Source organism: Plectropomus leopardus, chromosome 1 (genome assembly GCF_026936395.1).
Source record: "Plectropomus leopardus strain MGB_pleo_1.0 chromosome 1, ASM2693639v1, whole genome shotgun sequence".
NCBI classification, from domain to species: domain Eukaryota; kingdom Metazoa; phylum Chordata; class Actinopteri; order Perciformes; family Serranidae; genus Plectropomus; species Plectropomus leopardus.
In genome coordinates, this window is record NC_142176.1 from 2,208,625 (window position 1) to 2,224,364 (window position 15,740).

The window sequence follows — 15,740 nt, forward strand, 5'->3', positions numbered from 1 at the left end:
CAAATCCATTGATGGCAGGAACAGCTGCTGCAAGTAACTGCAACCTTTAGATTTCACTCTCAATCTGCTGCTCCATCTGTGTCCAGAGTACGCGCTGCGCTCCGGAAGTGTTGCCACGCACACCGAACGGTATATGTGTAGAGGCCAGTATGAGACACATGATGTGTTTTTTGAACATTAAAGCATGTAAACCTATTCTAGCAGACCCCCAAAATACAAATATGATCCAGTAAGTGAGTATAATAGGGCCCTTTAAGTGCTGACCCAATCATGTGCAGGTACCAGTTGATATCGGTTCTTTTTTTGTCCCTGCAGACAGCAGCGGTCCTTCCAGCACCGTGTCCAGCGCCGGACCGTCCTCCCCCACCACCGCTGACACCTCCCCCCGCTTCAGCTTCAGTGAGAAGATCGCCCTCACCCCTCAGAGCAGCGAGGAAACGCACTCCTCTCAAAACATTTCCACTCAGCCCTCTCAAGGCCTCGACCCCTCAAACCCCGCCGAGCTCCCTCTGACTCCGAACAACTCCCCGGAGGACGACGCCGAGCTCTGCGCCGTGGGCGAGCCGCCGCCTGAAGATCCCGAAAGCTCACCTGAAGGGCTGGAGATGGCTCTTGCTCCTGCCGCCGTGGACGCCTGCAGTGTCGCGATTTCAGACCCCGGCCTGAGAGCGCCCTGCTCGGCGTTGGCGGAGCTGGCTCTGGCTCGGATGGAGGGTTACTGCCTCCCCGGCTCTCTGCCCGTGCTGCTGGAGCTCCGGGAGAGCAGCAGCGAGGCGGGCTCCAGCTCCCAGACGCCACAGTCTCCTGAGGGGCCCGACGAGTTCTTCGACACCCAGGAGTCGATGGAGCTGTGGACGGACAGTCCAGAAAACCTCCCCCACCCCGAGACGCCGCTGGAGGTCGGAGCCACTCACACGGCAGAGCCGTAGAGCGCGGAGCGGTCGGAAACTACTGCGGTTACATCTGTAACTCTGCAATCATCGTCCTCGTCAATCAGCAGAGACGTCGCTCTGCGTCACAGCTTCTCCTCCGGCCTGAAGACGACCGCGAGTCAGAACAAACGCTGATCCTCACGCTCGCCTCCCAGCCGGAGAAGCACATGACTTTGCCATACGTGCTGTTCATTGCCTTTTAAAAAGCACACTGGGAGCAAACCAGTGACACCACTGAGCCTCCTGGCAGTCCACTGGTTCAGTTCATCAGTCTGTAAAGAAGCAGGGAGCCGTTCGTCGTACGCTGAAGCTTTATTGTCGCTCGTCGTGCGCCAGCTCTATCCTTAAAGCTGCATTAATCAAGTTTTGGCCACTAGAGGGCAGAAACACCCAGAAACCAGCGTCAGGTCGGTCTGAAAGTCTTCAAGAGGCTGCTGAGTTTTACCACATGACTCAGCAGCCTCTTCTCAGTGGAAAATAACGACAGCGTGTCCCAGCAGAAAGCGAGAATCAGGTAGCTCTCCGTCCACACTGAATCCTTCAGTATGCTCCTCTGTCACTTCATGTAAACAAACACGTAGCTATCGGCTGTGTGCAGGAGATCAGACCAGAGACGTAAACACTAAAAGATGGGTGAGTAACCTGATTACTGTCTTCCTGCATTTCGTTGTCAGGCACAAACTTGGTTCGCCTCTGCGTCTCTCAGTGGGTTTTACCATTTCTCAACCAATGAAATGTATTCAAAAAATCTTGTGACTAAACCTCCTATCTCCATTGGATCCTTTTAAAAATGGCGTTTTTTTCTGATTCCTGAAAAATTGCAAAATCTTGAGATAGGAGGTTTGCACCCGCCTGCAGTGATCTGTATCGTTACTTTTATAGATAGAAAACATGTTTTATATTGTAATAATTATGGCATGTTTTCTGTAAAAATCACTTTTTTTCTTTAAAAATCCTACAAAACAATCAAAGAAAGAAAAATTGACAAAACATGCCTTTCAAACCCATATTTTCTCTAAAAATCATAGCAAAATAAATACAAAATACAGTCAAAATAAAAAAACATAAGCTCTCCCCAGTGCTTAAAAAATGACTCGACATGCACAACCCCCTCCTCTCTCACAGCGAACAAACAGTCCCAACATTATATTTAAATATTCACTTCAAATCCTGTTCTGAATTCATTATCTATATTATAAATAATATATATTTAAACAGCTGTTATATAGTAATAAAAAAGAACAGAAAAAGAGTGTCGATGGCCTTAAAATTATTAAAAAGTCATGAAATGTTTTGGTAAAAATGTGTATGAAGTCTTGTGACCATACAGGAAATTAAAAATGAAAAATGACATTTTTGTGATTCAAGTGGCCGTAAAGATATTGATTAATGGAGCTTTAAACTCTGTAAAATCTGTCTTGTGTCTTTATCTTCGGCCTTTACCCTGCGGACAGCTGCAGCAGTGAATTTTTTCTCGCTTTCGTAACATCTGCAGGTATTACAGGTATCAGGACGGTTTTGCGTCGTGGTATTTTCGTTGCTACAGGCTGTAGCGTTTCCGTCGTCAGTTTCAGGAAACGACGACTTCTAGACTTTAATGAGAAACGCAGTAACTGACTCGCAGCTCAAGACTGAGAAAATACAACCTGCAGCTCCTCTGCTCTGCGTCGTGTGGCGGCGTTCGTCGTGTGGCGGCGTTCGTCGTACGCCGAGCTTCTGTGGTTTCAAAGTCTTCATGACAGCCAGTAAACTCTTAACAAGTGCAGGTCAAAGTGTGTGTGCACTGCTTACTGCCAAAGTCCTTAAGCCTCATCCAAGATCTAATATAATCAGTAGGGAATGATAGAGAGAAAAAAAATATTTATTTTGAAATTGCAGCTTGAAAAAAAACGTAACTAAGAGAGGTCTGGTATTTTTGATACCCACATCAGATATTTAATTGTACCATAGCTATTGTATATTTTTTGTGAAATCACCTCATGATGTGGGAGAAAATCAGAGTTTTATCACTGAACAAACAGGAGGAGCTTTTTACATTAAATGTGCTTTTATTGTGCAGTTATGTAGCAGGTGTGTGTGTGCGTGTGTGCGTGCGTGTGTGTGTGTGTGTTAGGGTGGAGGGTTCACACACACTGGAGGAGTAATTCGTGTTTCCTCAGAGGGATTTCATGTTACATTGTGACGTACTGTAGAGTGAAGCACAGCTGACCCGTCGTCCGTCTGTCTGTGAGTCGCTCTGGTCGCTTTACTGTTCGCTTAAAGGGTCGATTCACTCAAATTACGAAAAAATAAAACCAGTTAATCACAAACGGCTACTGGTGGGCAGCCACGCAGATGGTTTGGGTTTTATTAATCCAGGTTTTTAGATTATTTTTTCAGAAATGGGCAGCTGCAGAGTCTCCGTCAGTCGGGATTATTCAGTCCTTAATGTGACAGTTTGTACTCTTTACTTAACCCTTTGATACCTGAGAAAATTGGCTTGATTTGGCAATGAGCAACTCACATAAAAATGACCCGAAAAATAGCAAGAAATTCTAAAATAAATAGATGAATAAATACCTAAAGAATAAAGAATAGAAAGAAAAGAAGAAAAAACAAAAATAAACCAAAAAAAATCGGCATCAAGAAAGTGCAAAAAAAAAAAAAATCCTGTAAAATAATTTAAATGCTTTATTAAAAAGTTTATTTTCATTTCATCTCATCACCTTTTTTTCGCAGTTTGCACGACGTGCTCATTATGTTTTATATAGTTGTTTTTTTGATGGAAATCAAACATTTTTCCTCAGGTAAATGCTTTTTAAGAAAAATTATATCAGTCTTGGTTTTAAAGGGTTAAAGAGTACTTCAACATCAGGCTGAAAATTAAAGTGGTTTTTTTTTGTTAGTTTAAATATTGAAAATACAGAAATTAAGTTTAAAAACTTGGTTAGGAAGTTTGGAAAATCTGGCTGCTCGATTCGGCAAGTCCATCATAACCCAAGGTTCATGCGGTCATGGAAAACCTGGAAATGTCTTGGAAATTTTTCCAAGTTTTTCGGCCTTGGAAAAGTCATGGAATTGGTAAAAAATAATTGAAAGTTTAGGAAAATTTCTAATGTGTCTAATTAAATTGTTACAAGGTCATGAAAAACCTCAAAAAGGCATGGAATTCTATACTGTCATTTTCCAGGCCTGGAAAAGACATGGAATTAAAAAAAAATGTTGGATTTTGTTGTGCAAAATGCCGTTAATCTTTATCTTTTGTGGAAAACCTTCCACATAATGTTACATAACTATACATTTATTTCATTAACGGTTTATGTGGATATTTTCTTCCACCACGTATATTTTTTCATGTTCTCCCCGAGAAAATATTTTTTTTGTAATTTGGGTGAACCGACGCTTTAAAAGCTGCTCAGAAATCCACCTTTCAGTCTTTGAGGATGAATGGTGTGACGGACTGATCCGTAATCTAAAGACCTCTCTGCTTTGTGACGTGAAATCGCATTTCCTGTCTGATGCTTCGGTTTGGACGCACAGTTTGTGTTTCTGACCGTACGGAGTTCGGCACGGACTCCGCAAACGCTTTCTGTCTGTTGTTCTGTGGAGAAAGAAAAACCTTCGTCTGTGCTGAATAATTTGGTTTAGATTGTTGTATGAAACATCAACAGTAATCTGTAATACTTCATCAATGTTACGAAATACAGCTAAAGGAATGTATTTTGGGTCTGTTTGTTGTTTTGGTTTAGTGTCACGGTTTCTGTCTTCTAACTAACGGGATTTTAGGACATTTCACAGGACTTTAGGATGCTAATGGGATTCAGCAAATTTCTAGAATTTTAGGATGTTTATGGGATTTTAGCAAATTTGTAGAATTTTGGGTTCCTAAAAATTTTGGGGCATTTTTAGGATTTTAGGACAGTAGGGACTGTTAATACACTTAACATATTTTTTACATATACTAAAAGTACAAAACCGATTCCCAGTGTGAATCACTTCATTGTGAATAGTTAGGGGCCACCAGGCCTTCTGTCAGGGGCCAAATTTGATAAATAAATTGAGTATCACTGATCTAGACTGATAAATGGCACTACAGGTAAGAGGAAAAATTCGTATTTTTGATTTGGGGATAAACAGTCCCTTTCAGTAAATAATTTGAGTAAATGTATTTAGTTTCCTTCCACCACTCAAAGTAAAGTATTAAACAAAGTGTCACTATTGAAATCAGTATTAGTTTTGAACACTTGGAGGTGTACTCAGCCTTCTGCTCGACTTTAATTCTCTCCGTCATTTTCCACCTCGTGATGAAAAAGACAAACTGTCACATCTGTAGTTCCCATTGTCCTCCGCCCGGATCATGTGACCTGAGGAGGTGATGTCACCGCAGCGTCCATGCGGGGATTGTCCTCCAGCTTCCTCTGACGCAGAAGCAGCTTCACAGACCGAACAGTGTCTGGCAGCAAAACCTCCACCGTTCACTGCCGTCTCCGTTCGGATGTCCTGCGTGACAAACATCTCTTATCAGCAGCTCGGCGGGGCCTCGGCGCTGTAAACTCTGCAGGTCTTTGACTGTCAGACTGTTGAAAAAAAGGCTTAAACAGTCAGGACAAAGCACACAGTGTTTCTGAGTCTGGACCGCGCTGTGGATTACATCATCCACACTCTGAGGAGGCAGTGAGGACGGAAAAATAACGTCTGCAAAGACCGGATCCCCAATCTGTCTTTTGCCCCACAGTTTGTCCAAAGATTAATCAAATATGATTTAAATTTTTCATGGCACTAAGGATGGTTGTGTCAGGCTTTTGGACATCCATAGTCCCAAGAGGATACATCCCAATCACTTTGGTGACCCTAAATCTCCAGCACGGCCAAGAATTTGATATTTCGGCTTTGTGGTGAAATATGGGTGAAATGCCGTGAGATTTGGTGCAAATATTCGTGTTTCCCAGAGGCTGAATCCCAAGAAGTTTAGTGATCCACCCACATTTATTTCAGTGTTGCCAACAGGTCAAAGTTTCAGTGAAATATCTCTACATCTGCAGGATGGACTGGAACAAAAGTTGGTACCAGTATTCATGTTCCCCAGAGGATGAATCCCAATAACTTTAGTTTAATCTATTGACTTTTCCTCCAGTGCTCCCAGTAAGACAAAGATGCCGATGACAGACTTTCAGTCCCAATAACTTTAGTGAAACGAAATTTCCAGCATGGTCAAGAGTTTAACATTTCGGCTTTGTAGGGAAATTTCTAGTAAACTGTTGGATGAATTGCCATAAGATTTGGTGCAAATATTCATATTTCCCAGAAGATGAATCCCAACAAGTTTAGTGATCCACTGACATTTCTTTCAGTGTCGCCAACAGGTCAAAGTTTCATTGAAATATCAGCATTAATAACCTGGAGCAAAGTTCTGTACAGACGATCATGTTCCCCAGAGGATGAATCCCAGTGAGTTTAGTTTAATCTACTGACTTTTCCTTCGGGGTCAGCAGCAAGTCAAAGATGCTGATGACGGGCGTTCACGCTCCCCAGAACATACGTCCCAGTAATTTTGGAGATGCTCTGACTTTTACTGTCTCCTGGCTCCATGAATTTTACAGCTTTAGTTTTGAGGGAAATGTCCAACAACAGGTGTAAAAAATACACACGACTAATCAGCAACATCTTATTTTTCAAAGTGGATCAATATATTTTCCAAAGTGAGCATGAATTAAACAAATATGTACAAAACATTAACATCATAATCAGTGTTTAAAAATAATATTTACAAAAATAACAATATTTACGAAATAATAAAGAACATCAAGATGCCTAGAATGGTTAATAGACTTACGTTTTATTTTGTAATTATTGTCACACTGATTATAAGTCATAAAATTCTTGCTTTTTTTATGTTTGTAAATACTGTTGTTTTTTAAAATTATGCCCACTTTAGAAAATATTTAATTGATACATTTTGAAGAAAGAAATTGAAAAAAAATGTTGGTTATTAGTCATGTGACTTGTGTGTGTTTCTTACACCTGTGAATACTCGTGTAATTACATTGAGGGAATCTAAAGAAGCTACCAGCTCGCTTCGATTTAACTCACAGTGAAGTTCTTCACTGTGTGGTAGTCGATTTTTTTCAAATTAGTAGTTTTGAGTAAAATATCTCAACTGTTACTGGACAGATAGCCATAACATTTGCTTCACATACTCCGGTTCCTCAGAGGAAGGATTCCCATTGTGTTTAATCTACTGACTTTTCATCCAGTGCCACCAACAGGTCAAAGTTTCAGTGAAATATCTGTCATTGTCTAACATTTACAGGATGGACTGAAACAAAGTTCGATAATCGGGCTAAAACTTACATTTATTTTAAAGAAAGAAGACGTTTATGTGACGTAATGATACATGAAGAAAAAAAGGGGAGACATTGTTCTTCGGTAAATTAGGTTTTTATCACAGTAATATCATTATGACAGAATACACACACACACACACACACACACACACACATATGACCGACAGTGCGGAGGTCCGCGCTGCCAGACGCTATGTTGGATCTCAGCACTGTAGGAGATCTGGGCTGCCAGCCGCTGTGTCGGAGGTCCTCGCTGCCAGCCGTTGTGTTGGCAGTCCACGCTGTCGGAGATCCGCGTTGCTCCCCTCTGTTTGTCTGTGTGTTGCACTGTGCTGCTGTCGGACAGTCAGCTGTTTCATCTGCCACAATGCCACTTGGTTATCAAATTCTAAAGTCTGGTTGTTTACGTGAACTCCAAACCACAGTCAGCATTTTTTTTTTCAAACTGTATGTCAAATTATATATGGTTGTATACTTGATATGTAAATAACTCAAAACTTATCGAGACCCCTACATATGGTTTTTTTGCGTGGTAGCCCTTATACTTTTCCTCTTGTGTGACATCATTTGTAATGATAATATTTAATAGGGACTGAGATCCGTGCTGCCGCTATCGGAGATCTGGGCTGCCAGCCCCTGTGTCAGAGATCTGTGTTACAAGCCACTGTGTCAGAGATCCGCACTGTCAGAGATCCGCGCTGCCTACCACTGTGTCACAGATCCCTGCTGTTGGAGATCCATGCAGCCAGCTGCTGCCTCAGAAATTCACGCTGTCGGAGTTCGCGCTACCACCCGCTGTGTCGGAGATCCGCGCTGCCAGCAATGTGTTAGATATCCGCGCTGCCAGCTGTCCTGTTGGAGATCTGCGCTGCTTCTCTGTTTGTTTCACTGCGCTGCTGTCTGACAATCAGCTGTTTCATCCGCAACAATGCTGCTCAGTTATCAAATTCTACAGTCGGGTAGTTGAGGTGAACTCTAAACCGAAGTCGATTTTTTTTTCTTTTATGTCTTTTATATTATAATTTGTAGAAAACAGTAACTTAAGCAACTGTTAAACAATTAGCATTTAAATACAGTAGCAACATACTGCACATTGCACATAATTATGAGTTAATCTATATATCAATTTTATTTGTATTATTTACCAGCACTTTTATTTGACCTCAGTATTTTTAAAATTGTGGCTAAAGTTGTGGTGTTTTTTTGTTTTGTTTTGTTTTGTTGTTTTGTTTTGTTTTATTTATTTATTTGTTTCTAATGTCTCTTTGTAATTTATTTTTATAAATATATTAGTTAATTTATATATATCCATTTAACTAAATTATTTAAATTGTGGTTATTTACTAATTTATTGTTTTATCAGAACTTTTATTTGACCTCAGTATTTATAAAATCATGGCTAAAGCAGTAGTTTTTTATTCTTCTCTGTTTTAGATTTGAGAGGACCGTGTTTCTTAAAGTCTTCCAACAGATGGCAGCAAAAATCATCCGTCCACCTCACAAGTCAAATAAAAGGGACAAATACAGGACACAGTATGATTCATGCTATGATAACTATTTTATAATTTGAGCAATCGAATGAAGAAACAACAAGAAATGTCTCGGGATGTGTTTTAATAATTATTCAGGAGGAAAAAGTAACCCTTTTTAACAATAAATCTGTTTTTCTGTTTTTACCTTTTTAAGCATTTAAAGAGAGATAAAGAGAATATTGCACTTAAAACAAGAGATGAAAGTAGAACCATGAAGCAGAAAGGAGGAAAAAAACGACCACAAGGCTTTCTTTTACAGCACAGCACAGCCAGGTTACATGTGCCTCCTCAGAACCGCACAGCTTAGCTTCTTAAATATACATCTTTTAAAATAGCATTTCTATGATAAGTCTTCTTCAGCTATTACAATACAGGATAACTCAAAAAGGTACACATGCACGTACAAGCAGGGCTCACTGAACAGTCTTTATGATGATTTGTTTCACAGAGTCTGACGGATATTTAAGTTTTTATTTTTATTTTTTTGCACAATACGAAAATGCAGCGGTTATGTGTGAGTGTGTGTTAAGCGTTGTCTGGAAAAGTGTGAATATTAGGAAATCCTCTATAGATAAAAATGTACTGACATGAGTGTCTGGCAGTCTGGGTTTTGAGTGGTCTGCTCATAATGTGTTAGTTATTTTCAGCCTTTACAGTGATGCTGTATTAAGTAGGAATGCAGATTAGAGTGAGTTAAAGGAAAACTTTGGCATTTTTTCAGCATGGACCCTTTTTCACATATTTTTGTGTCAGTGACTGATACGAACAACAGATTTTGAAATTGGCTAAGTATTAAGCAAGAGCGCACTAGCCAAATAAAGGGCCACCATGTAAACAAATGGGGCAATTGAGCACCGCCACTGTTTCTCCCTAAAAAGTGGTTCTTTTAGAGAGTAAGAAAAGATCCATTTTACTTCACTCCATGAAATGACGCGTGCTTGTACTTGCAGTCGTGTATTTCCTTTGCTCTGTGAAGACGAACTAAAAGCCGCTGACTTCACATTTTTAGCTCAATGTTATAATTATGATTCCCAGTCCCGCTCGCTCCCATTGATTTTTTTTTTTTTCTGTCCTGTCCCAATCATGTGATTAGTAGTGAAATTGACTCCAATCCCGTGGAAATGCCACAGGAATCCCGTTAAATGTCACCGTCCAATTTAGGCATCAATAATCCTGAAAGTTCATTTGTGAAGCTGAACGAAACAAAAACACAAAGCTGATTTTCTGCAGTAATCCAAAATCCAATGGAAAAATCCCGTAGGCTTTATGACGAGGAAGCCAGAGCAACTTCTACATCAACCAACAGAAAAACATCATCTGCTAAAATCTGGCGTAAATAAATGCCCTCTCTCTCAACACCAGAACAATGTCAAAAACTGCTGTTTCCATCTGTCTCTTGGACACAAAAATGCCGAAGTTCTCCTTTGACAGGAAATCACTGACGTCACGGTCAACCCTGTTTTAACAAGAAGCCGTTCTCTTTAAATCAGCAGGAACCTCAAATCAACGTCATCGTCTCATCACGTCTGTCAAACTGTCCTCCAAAGAAAGAAACTGGTCTAATCTGCACGCAAAGTTGTCTCTCCTGCACAGAGGCTAGATTTACCGCAGGCTGCAGCCGTTGCTGACCGATGAGTCAGACATACCGTATGATGCACAGTAACCAAGGCAACCAGGAGATCAAGTCCTCCACGGAGAACGTAAAGGTAATCTGCATCTTCACATTCAAATCAACCAGAGCCGCTGAGGTTTGGGCTCCCTGCAGCCCTCTGCTTTTTAAAGAGCTATCGCCTTTATGTACATGCATCTGTCGTACATGCAGAGGAGTCGAAGGGGTTAAATATCATACAGAGGAATATTTTTTCACTGTGGATCATAAAATAGCAACCCTGGTGAGGCGTGTTGGTCCTGTAATTTGTTGGATAGTTAGATTTGTTCCTGGTTATAATCTATTAAAAACTTATCAAAATATAAAATCATCAATATCAAATTAAAGCACGTCTACACATAATATTAAAAGTTAAAAACACCCACTGATTAACCACCGAAAAAGAAATAAGTTATCTAATTCAAAAACATGATGCTTAAAGTTGAGGTGATTGTGGCTAAAATCTATCCTGCAGGACAAACTGTGTTTTCTGCAAAAAATTAAAAGTAACCAGAAGAAAAACAGCAACAGTGCAAATGCTGTACTTTGACATTTTCGTGTTGCTAAATTTACGACCGCTTTGCACACCGGTTACTGTTTGTGCTTCTTTGAAAGTGTGGCAGCTCCAGGAAAATCTAAAACAGCTGAAATACTGAGTTGGTGCTTTATTAAAAGTGCCATTTTATGCTCAATATGTACAACTCGGACCTTTTTGTGCGCTCTCGCCGACAAAACTCGCCACAAAATAGGAGACCAGCTCGCCGAGGCCTCCGCCACAGAGCCGCAGACGCACCAACAGGTTCTCACTCCCAACTCGTCAAATACCGCCGCTTTGTCAGTGATCATGTCATCAGTTCGTTTCAGTTTGGCCTTTTGTTCGCACAACAACAGCCTTTTGGAGGCCCGAAAACACAATTTTGAAACCAGGTTTCAGAGTGAAACTATTGAAAACGCCACCTCTTCTGTCGCCGTGTAAACTGGCAGTCGGCACACGGATCCTGTGAGAACGGTGATGCCAAGGCCGCACTTCTTGGTGTTCTTCTGTGATGTGCCATCACAAAGTTACACCACCAGCTACTGTCCTGTCCTGCAAACTACAGCATTTTTTTTTTGTTTTTGCAGATCCGTGATCTTTCTTACAATGTTATCATATGAATGCATATTTTTTTCAAAAGCGCAAAGGAAAGACTTTTCCATTTTTCGTAGGGCCGTTCTCATCTACACAGTTTAATCCGCTTTAACCTTCCAACTGTAGCTGCTTCCTCTGCAGCCCGCCTCCACCCCAGCTCCTCCGTTTCATGCTGTGTCCGATTTATCAGTGTCATTTTTGTTTGTCATTGATGCTCACTCTGTTCTGTACGCTGGCGGTCATTGCTTCTGCTCTCTCTGTCTTAGGCTTTCCACGTAGGTGTGTGGAAGGGCAGAGGGGTGCTCTCTCCACCTTGGGTTTTCCACGTAGGCATGAGGAAGGGCAGAGAGGTCCCACAACAGAGCCATAACACTAAATATCATACTGCAAATGGGAGGAAAAAAAGTTTTTATGGTCCTGACCTAACTACAGTGGTGTAAAGATCAACAAATACCGCAAAGGAAGGGCAGGAGCGGCGGTGGTCAAAAAATCTCTGAACTTTCATCTAGGACCCTGCAAGTGTTTGATTTAGATTGTAAGTTTCTTTTGAAAATACTGTTTGCATGTTACAAGCAGAAACTTTACATTTCCTGTGAAGTATATTTTGAAAAGACACAGTGCGTGTAACAAACGTAAATTGACCTGAGCATCTAACACTGATGCAGGAGAGCGTGTCCTTGTAGATATCCTCTAAAAATGCACACATCAGTTCGTATGACATCCCAATTAGCGTGCCAGAGATGATGTTATATCCTTAACGTAAAGTTTCGTAATCAACGCTATGTTACTGTTGTTAGTTTCAGATACAAACACGCCTCTCCTTGCGAAACTTCGGTGTTTCGTGACCTATTCACCGCCACAACCCGCCTCCTGACACACCGATCAGGACCACTTCCTTCCTTCTTTTCAGCACGAGATCACGTGATCGCAGCCCTCCAAAATTCATGTTATGTAGAAAATACTGGCTCAGGATTACAAATTTGAATGCATTAGGAAAACGAACGTATGGTTTTTGAGAACAGCCTGCATAGGAGGGTGTATTTTGACGTGTACGTTTACTTTCAAAGCAACGTGTATTTGACAAGTTGGGATGAAAACGTGTTGGCGTGCACCTTAAATTTCCACGACAAAAAAAACACTTTTCATTTCCCCTCCAGCACAGCGGGACAGAAAGGCACATGTGGGTGACAGTCTAACCTCTAACCACCAATCGAAGCGACCACCTTCAATCACCAAACACAATCTCTCCTCGCAACCACATGTTCCTGTTGTTGTAGCAGAATACATTCTTCGCTCTTTAGCTTTTGATTAAAGACCTTTGAGACACAGATATGAGGTTTGTCGACATCCTCCCCTCGTCATGAGTGCCGTTCTGTATGTAAAGATATAAACAGGTAAGATCGGTATGACGCATCGCCGCCTCTGACTTCAGTTCTCCTCATGATCCTGCGACGATATGTTAACTGGAAACACACTGAAAAAATACACCAAAGACTACAGAAACAATCAGAGAAACATATTCACCGTAAGAAAGGACAGCCACCGAGAAATTCTTACTGCAGTTTCCACTTTGCGATAACCGTGGCGATGTCATAATTCACGACGATACAGATTTTTGAATATGGTCTTCCCTATGCTACAGCTAATATACTCAAAAGACGTGTTTTCTATCGCACTATGTCAGTAAGAGGCACGAAGTTCAACACTGACATCTTTTTAGAAGAAAGACGGAGAGGGAAAATAGTTACGTAAAACTGATCACTATATGCGTGTAACGGTGATTTTCTAGCAGTAAATATATTCAGTTGATTACCTTTATTATGAAAGGCTCGATTTTTGGGAAGAAAATTATTTAGTGGCTGCCTTTAAAGTGTGCAAACTTGTGCTTTGATTTGTTCCAATTTGAGGACACGCAACCAAATATTCTTTTCATATTTTCTATGTGACACTTTTTTTTTTCTTTTTACAATACAATGGGCATTTTGTCTCGGCCAATAAACAAAGGCTCCATTGTCTCTTGTTCGGGGGAAAGAAAAAAAGAAAGAAAAAAAACAGGACTGAGAAATAAAATTAACTTTGAGTTGTCAGAAAACTGCCGTTATAATACAAACGGTGAAAGCCACGACAAGCTTATAAAGGAATAAAAATCTAGAAAAAAAATAGACAGTTATCCAGGTCTGTTTCTGCTTTCGGTTAAACGCACAAAGCAGAAGCAGATTTGCATATCAGGCTATAAAGAAGAGCAATTAAAACCAGATCGACACCGGGGAGGCCAGGAGGAGGGAGACGGGACACGAGGCTCTCAAAACTCGATCTTGCAGGCGGGGAAGGACTCGTCCTGCATGACGACGGTGCTGCTGGAGGCCAGGACCATGATGTTGAGCTCCTGCTGCCTCTCGTGGGTCTGCTGGTACCAGTCGCGGGTCACCTCCGTGTCGTGGGTGGGGATCAGCGTTACCTGGGAGACGAGACAAGAGACAAGGACGTGTCACGACTGAGAGTCAATCGGCTGATTGTTACCAAAACGTGAGAAGAAAGCAAGGACAAACTTAAGAGGAAATTATCAAAAAATGTATGAGAAATACAGTTTTTTAAGTACAAAAAAAGTCAATAACAAACAAGGAAATTACTAAAAAAAATATATATATTATAATTCTGTAACACAATGTTTATTATATTATTATGATAATTATAAATGGCTTTGTGTTTATATGAAAATAAATCAATAATTCTCTTTCTTTTCTTTTCTACATTTTTTGTACATTTTCAATTTTTTTAAAAAAATGTAAATTTATTGTTTTTTTCCCCCATATTTTGAAAAGAACTCAAACTCGAGATTGAAAGATTTAAATACTTGCCAAAAAAGTTTGAGTTTTAAAGTCCGAAACGAGTCATAATGCGCTCTTCAGTTTATATGATGCCATTTCAGGGAGAGGTTTGACAACAGAGAGGATGGAAAACCTGGTTTCCAGACCTCTGTGAAACCTTCAGAATGTGTTTAAAATGAACATTTTACTTCACTTCAAGAGCTGAAATACAATATTACCTTAAATGAATGTTTTAGAGGGGACATGGAAATCTGCTTTAGTTCAAACACGTGTTTTATGTGAGTAAATCAGTCAGTTCAAAGCTTTTTTAACTTCAAGTTCTCACTTGCCTCACCTCCGTCCTCGGGGACATTATGGACAAAATTTAAGCTTTGCCTGTTCAGTTTTTACTTTTCCGTCAAGGTGTGAGTCTCAGACTCAATCTGATATCTCTTTCTACAAAGGACTCCCAAAACTCAAGGATGTAGCCAGCTGTTGGTGTTACTCTAACGTACAGCTAATTTACCTTATTAGGAACAAAAACCAAGAAAAACCCCATTTTCCTTAACTATGTTACAGTCAGTCAAAGTTGATACCATCTTAAAAACACGAAAAACTCATCCTGTATGACAGGAGATCATTTAAAACCTCAAAACACAATAAACTGATCATCTTTTGTTAATTAGCCTCAGCGTCAAATTGTTACCTGCAGGTTTGATCCCCACTGAGCTTTGCCGTCCAGCAGTGCATCGAGAACTCCTCGGCTCGGTTCACCGCTCGCTGCGTCGTTCCCGCTCACCACGTAGTACGCAGAGCGGATGCGTTTGAAAAACTCTTGGTCCACGTTCTTGGCACTGCAGTGGTTGGGAATGTAGGCCAAGTCCACATAGATAGGAAGGCCAGTAGCTGCTGCGGAGCCGGACTTCTGAGAACCTGGATGGGAAATTGAAACTTTCATTTTGTGCAAAAAATATTGATCTTACTAAATCAGTTTTGTAGGATTGCCCCATGAAAGTTGGAGATTCAAATCATCAGTCAGAGTCCCCTCAGTCAACTGTGATTGCTTCAAGTCGAGCAGTCAGTCTTTTTTTTTTGCTGGTCAGTGTCCTTCCTGGGGACACTTTGGTCCCCAGAGTTTTCTGCAGAGTAAGCACTCTTGACTGTCACACTACTCTTTGGTAGAGGCTGCAGCTGACGCGATGCAGCAGCACCAAGGATGAGAGGCTCTGTACCTTAATGCTGCAAGGTAAAACTATCCTCTCTCTTCTGCTTAGAAGTGGTCCATTTAAAGCTCAGAAACCTAATACGACACGTCTCTGGCTTTTGTTTGATATCTAGTATCAGCAAAAAAATGTTGTTGCACATTGTC

At 40.9% G+C, this 15,740-nt stretch overlaps 2 protein-coding genes across 16 annotated transcripts in view; one reads left to right on the forward strand and one right to left on the reverse strand.

Moving 5' to 3' along the window:
• The window catches only part of ppip5k1a (diphosphoinositol pentakisphosphate kinase 1a), a 55,472-nt gene extending 50,841 nt beyond the window's left edge, over positions 1-4,631 (forward strand). For all 15 annotated transcript variants that reach the window (XM_088079889.1, XM_042490139.2, XM_088079965.1 and 12 more), the window contains one exon: positions 316-4,631. In XM_088079889.1, the coding sequence (XP_087936015.1) occupies positions 316-929 (614 nt within the window). In that variant the 3' untranslated portion in view covers positions 930-4,631. The remainder of the gene's footprint in view (positions 1-315) is intronic.
• A 4,223-nt stretch (positions 4,632-8,854) lies between these two features.
• map1aa (microtubule-associated protein 1Aa) overlaps positions 8,855-15,740 on the reverse strand; it is a 57,206-nt gene continuing 50,320 nt past the window's right edge. The window contains exons 6-7 of the mRNA XM_088079233.1: positions 15,078-15,304; positions 8,855-14,022 (exon numbers count right to left, since the gene is read on the reverse strand). Of these exons, the coding sequence (XP_087935359.1) occupies positions 13,867-14,022; positions 15,078-15,304 (383 nt within the window). The 3' untranslated portion in view covers positions 8,855-13,866. The remainder of the gene's footprint in view (positions 14,023-15,077; positions 15,305-15,740) is intronic.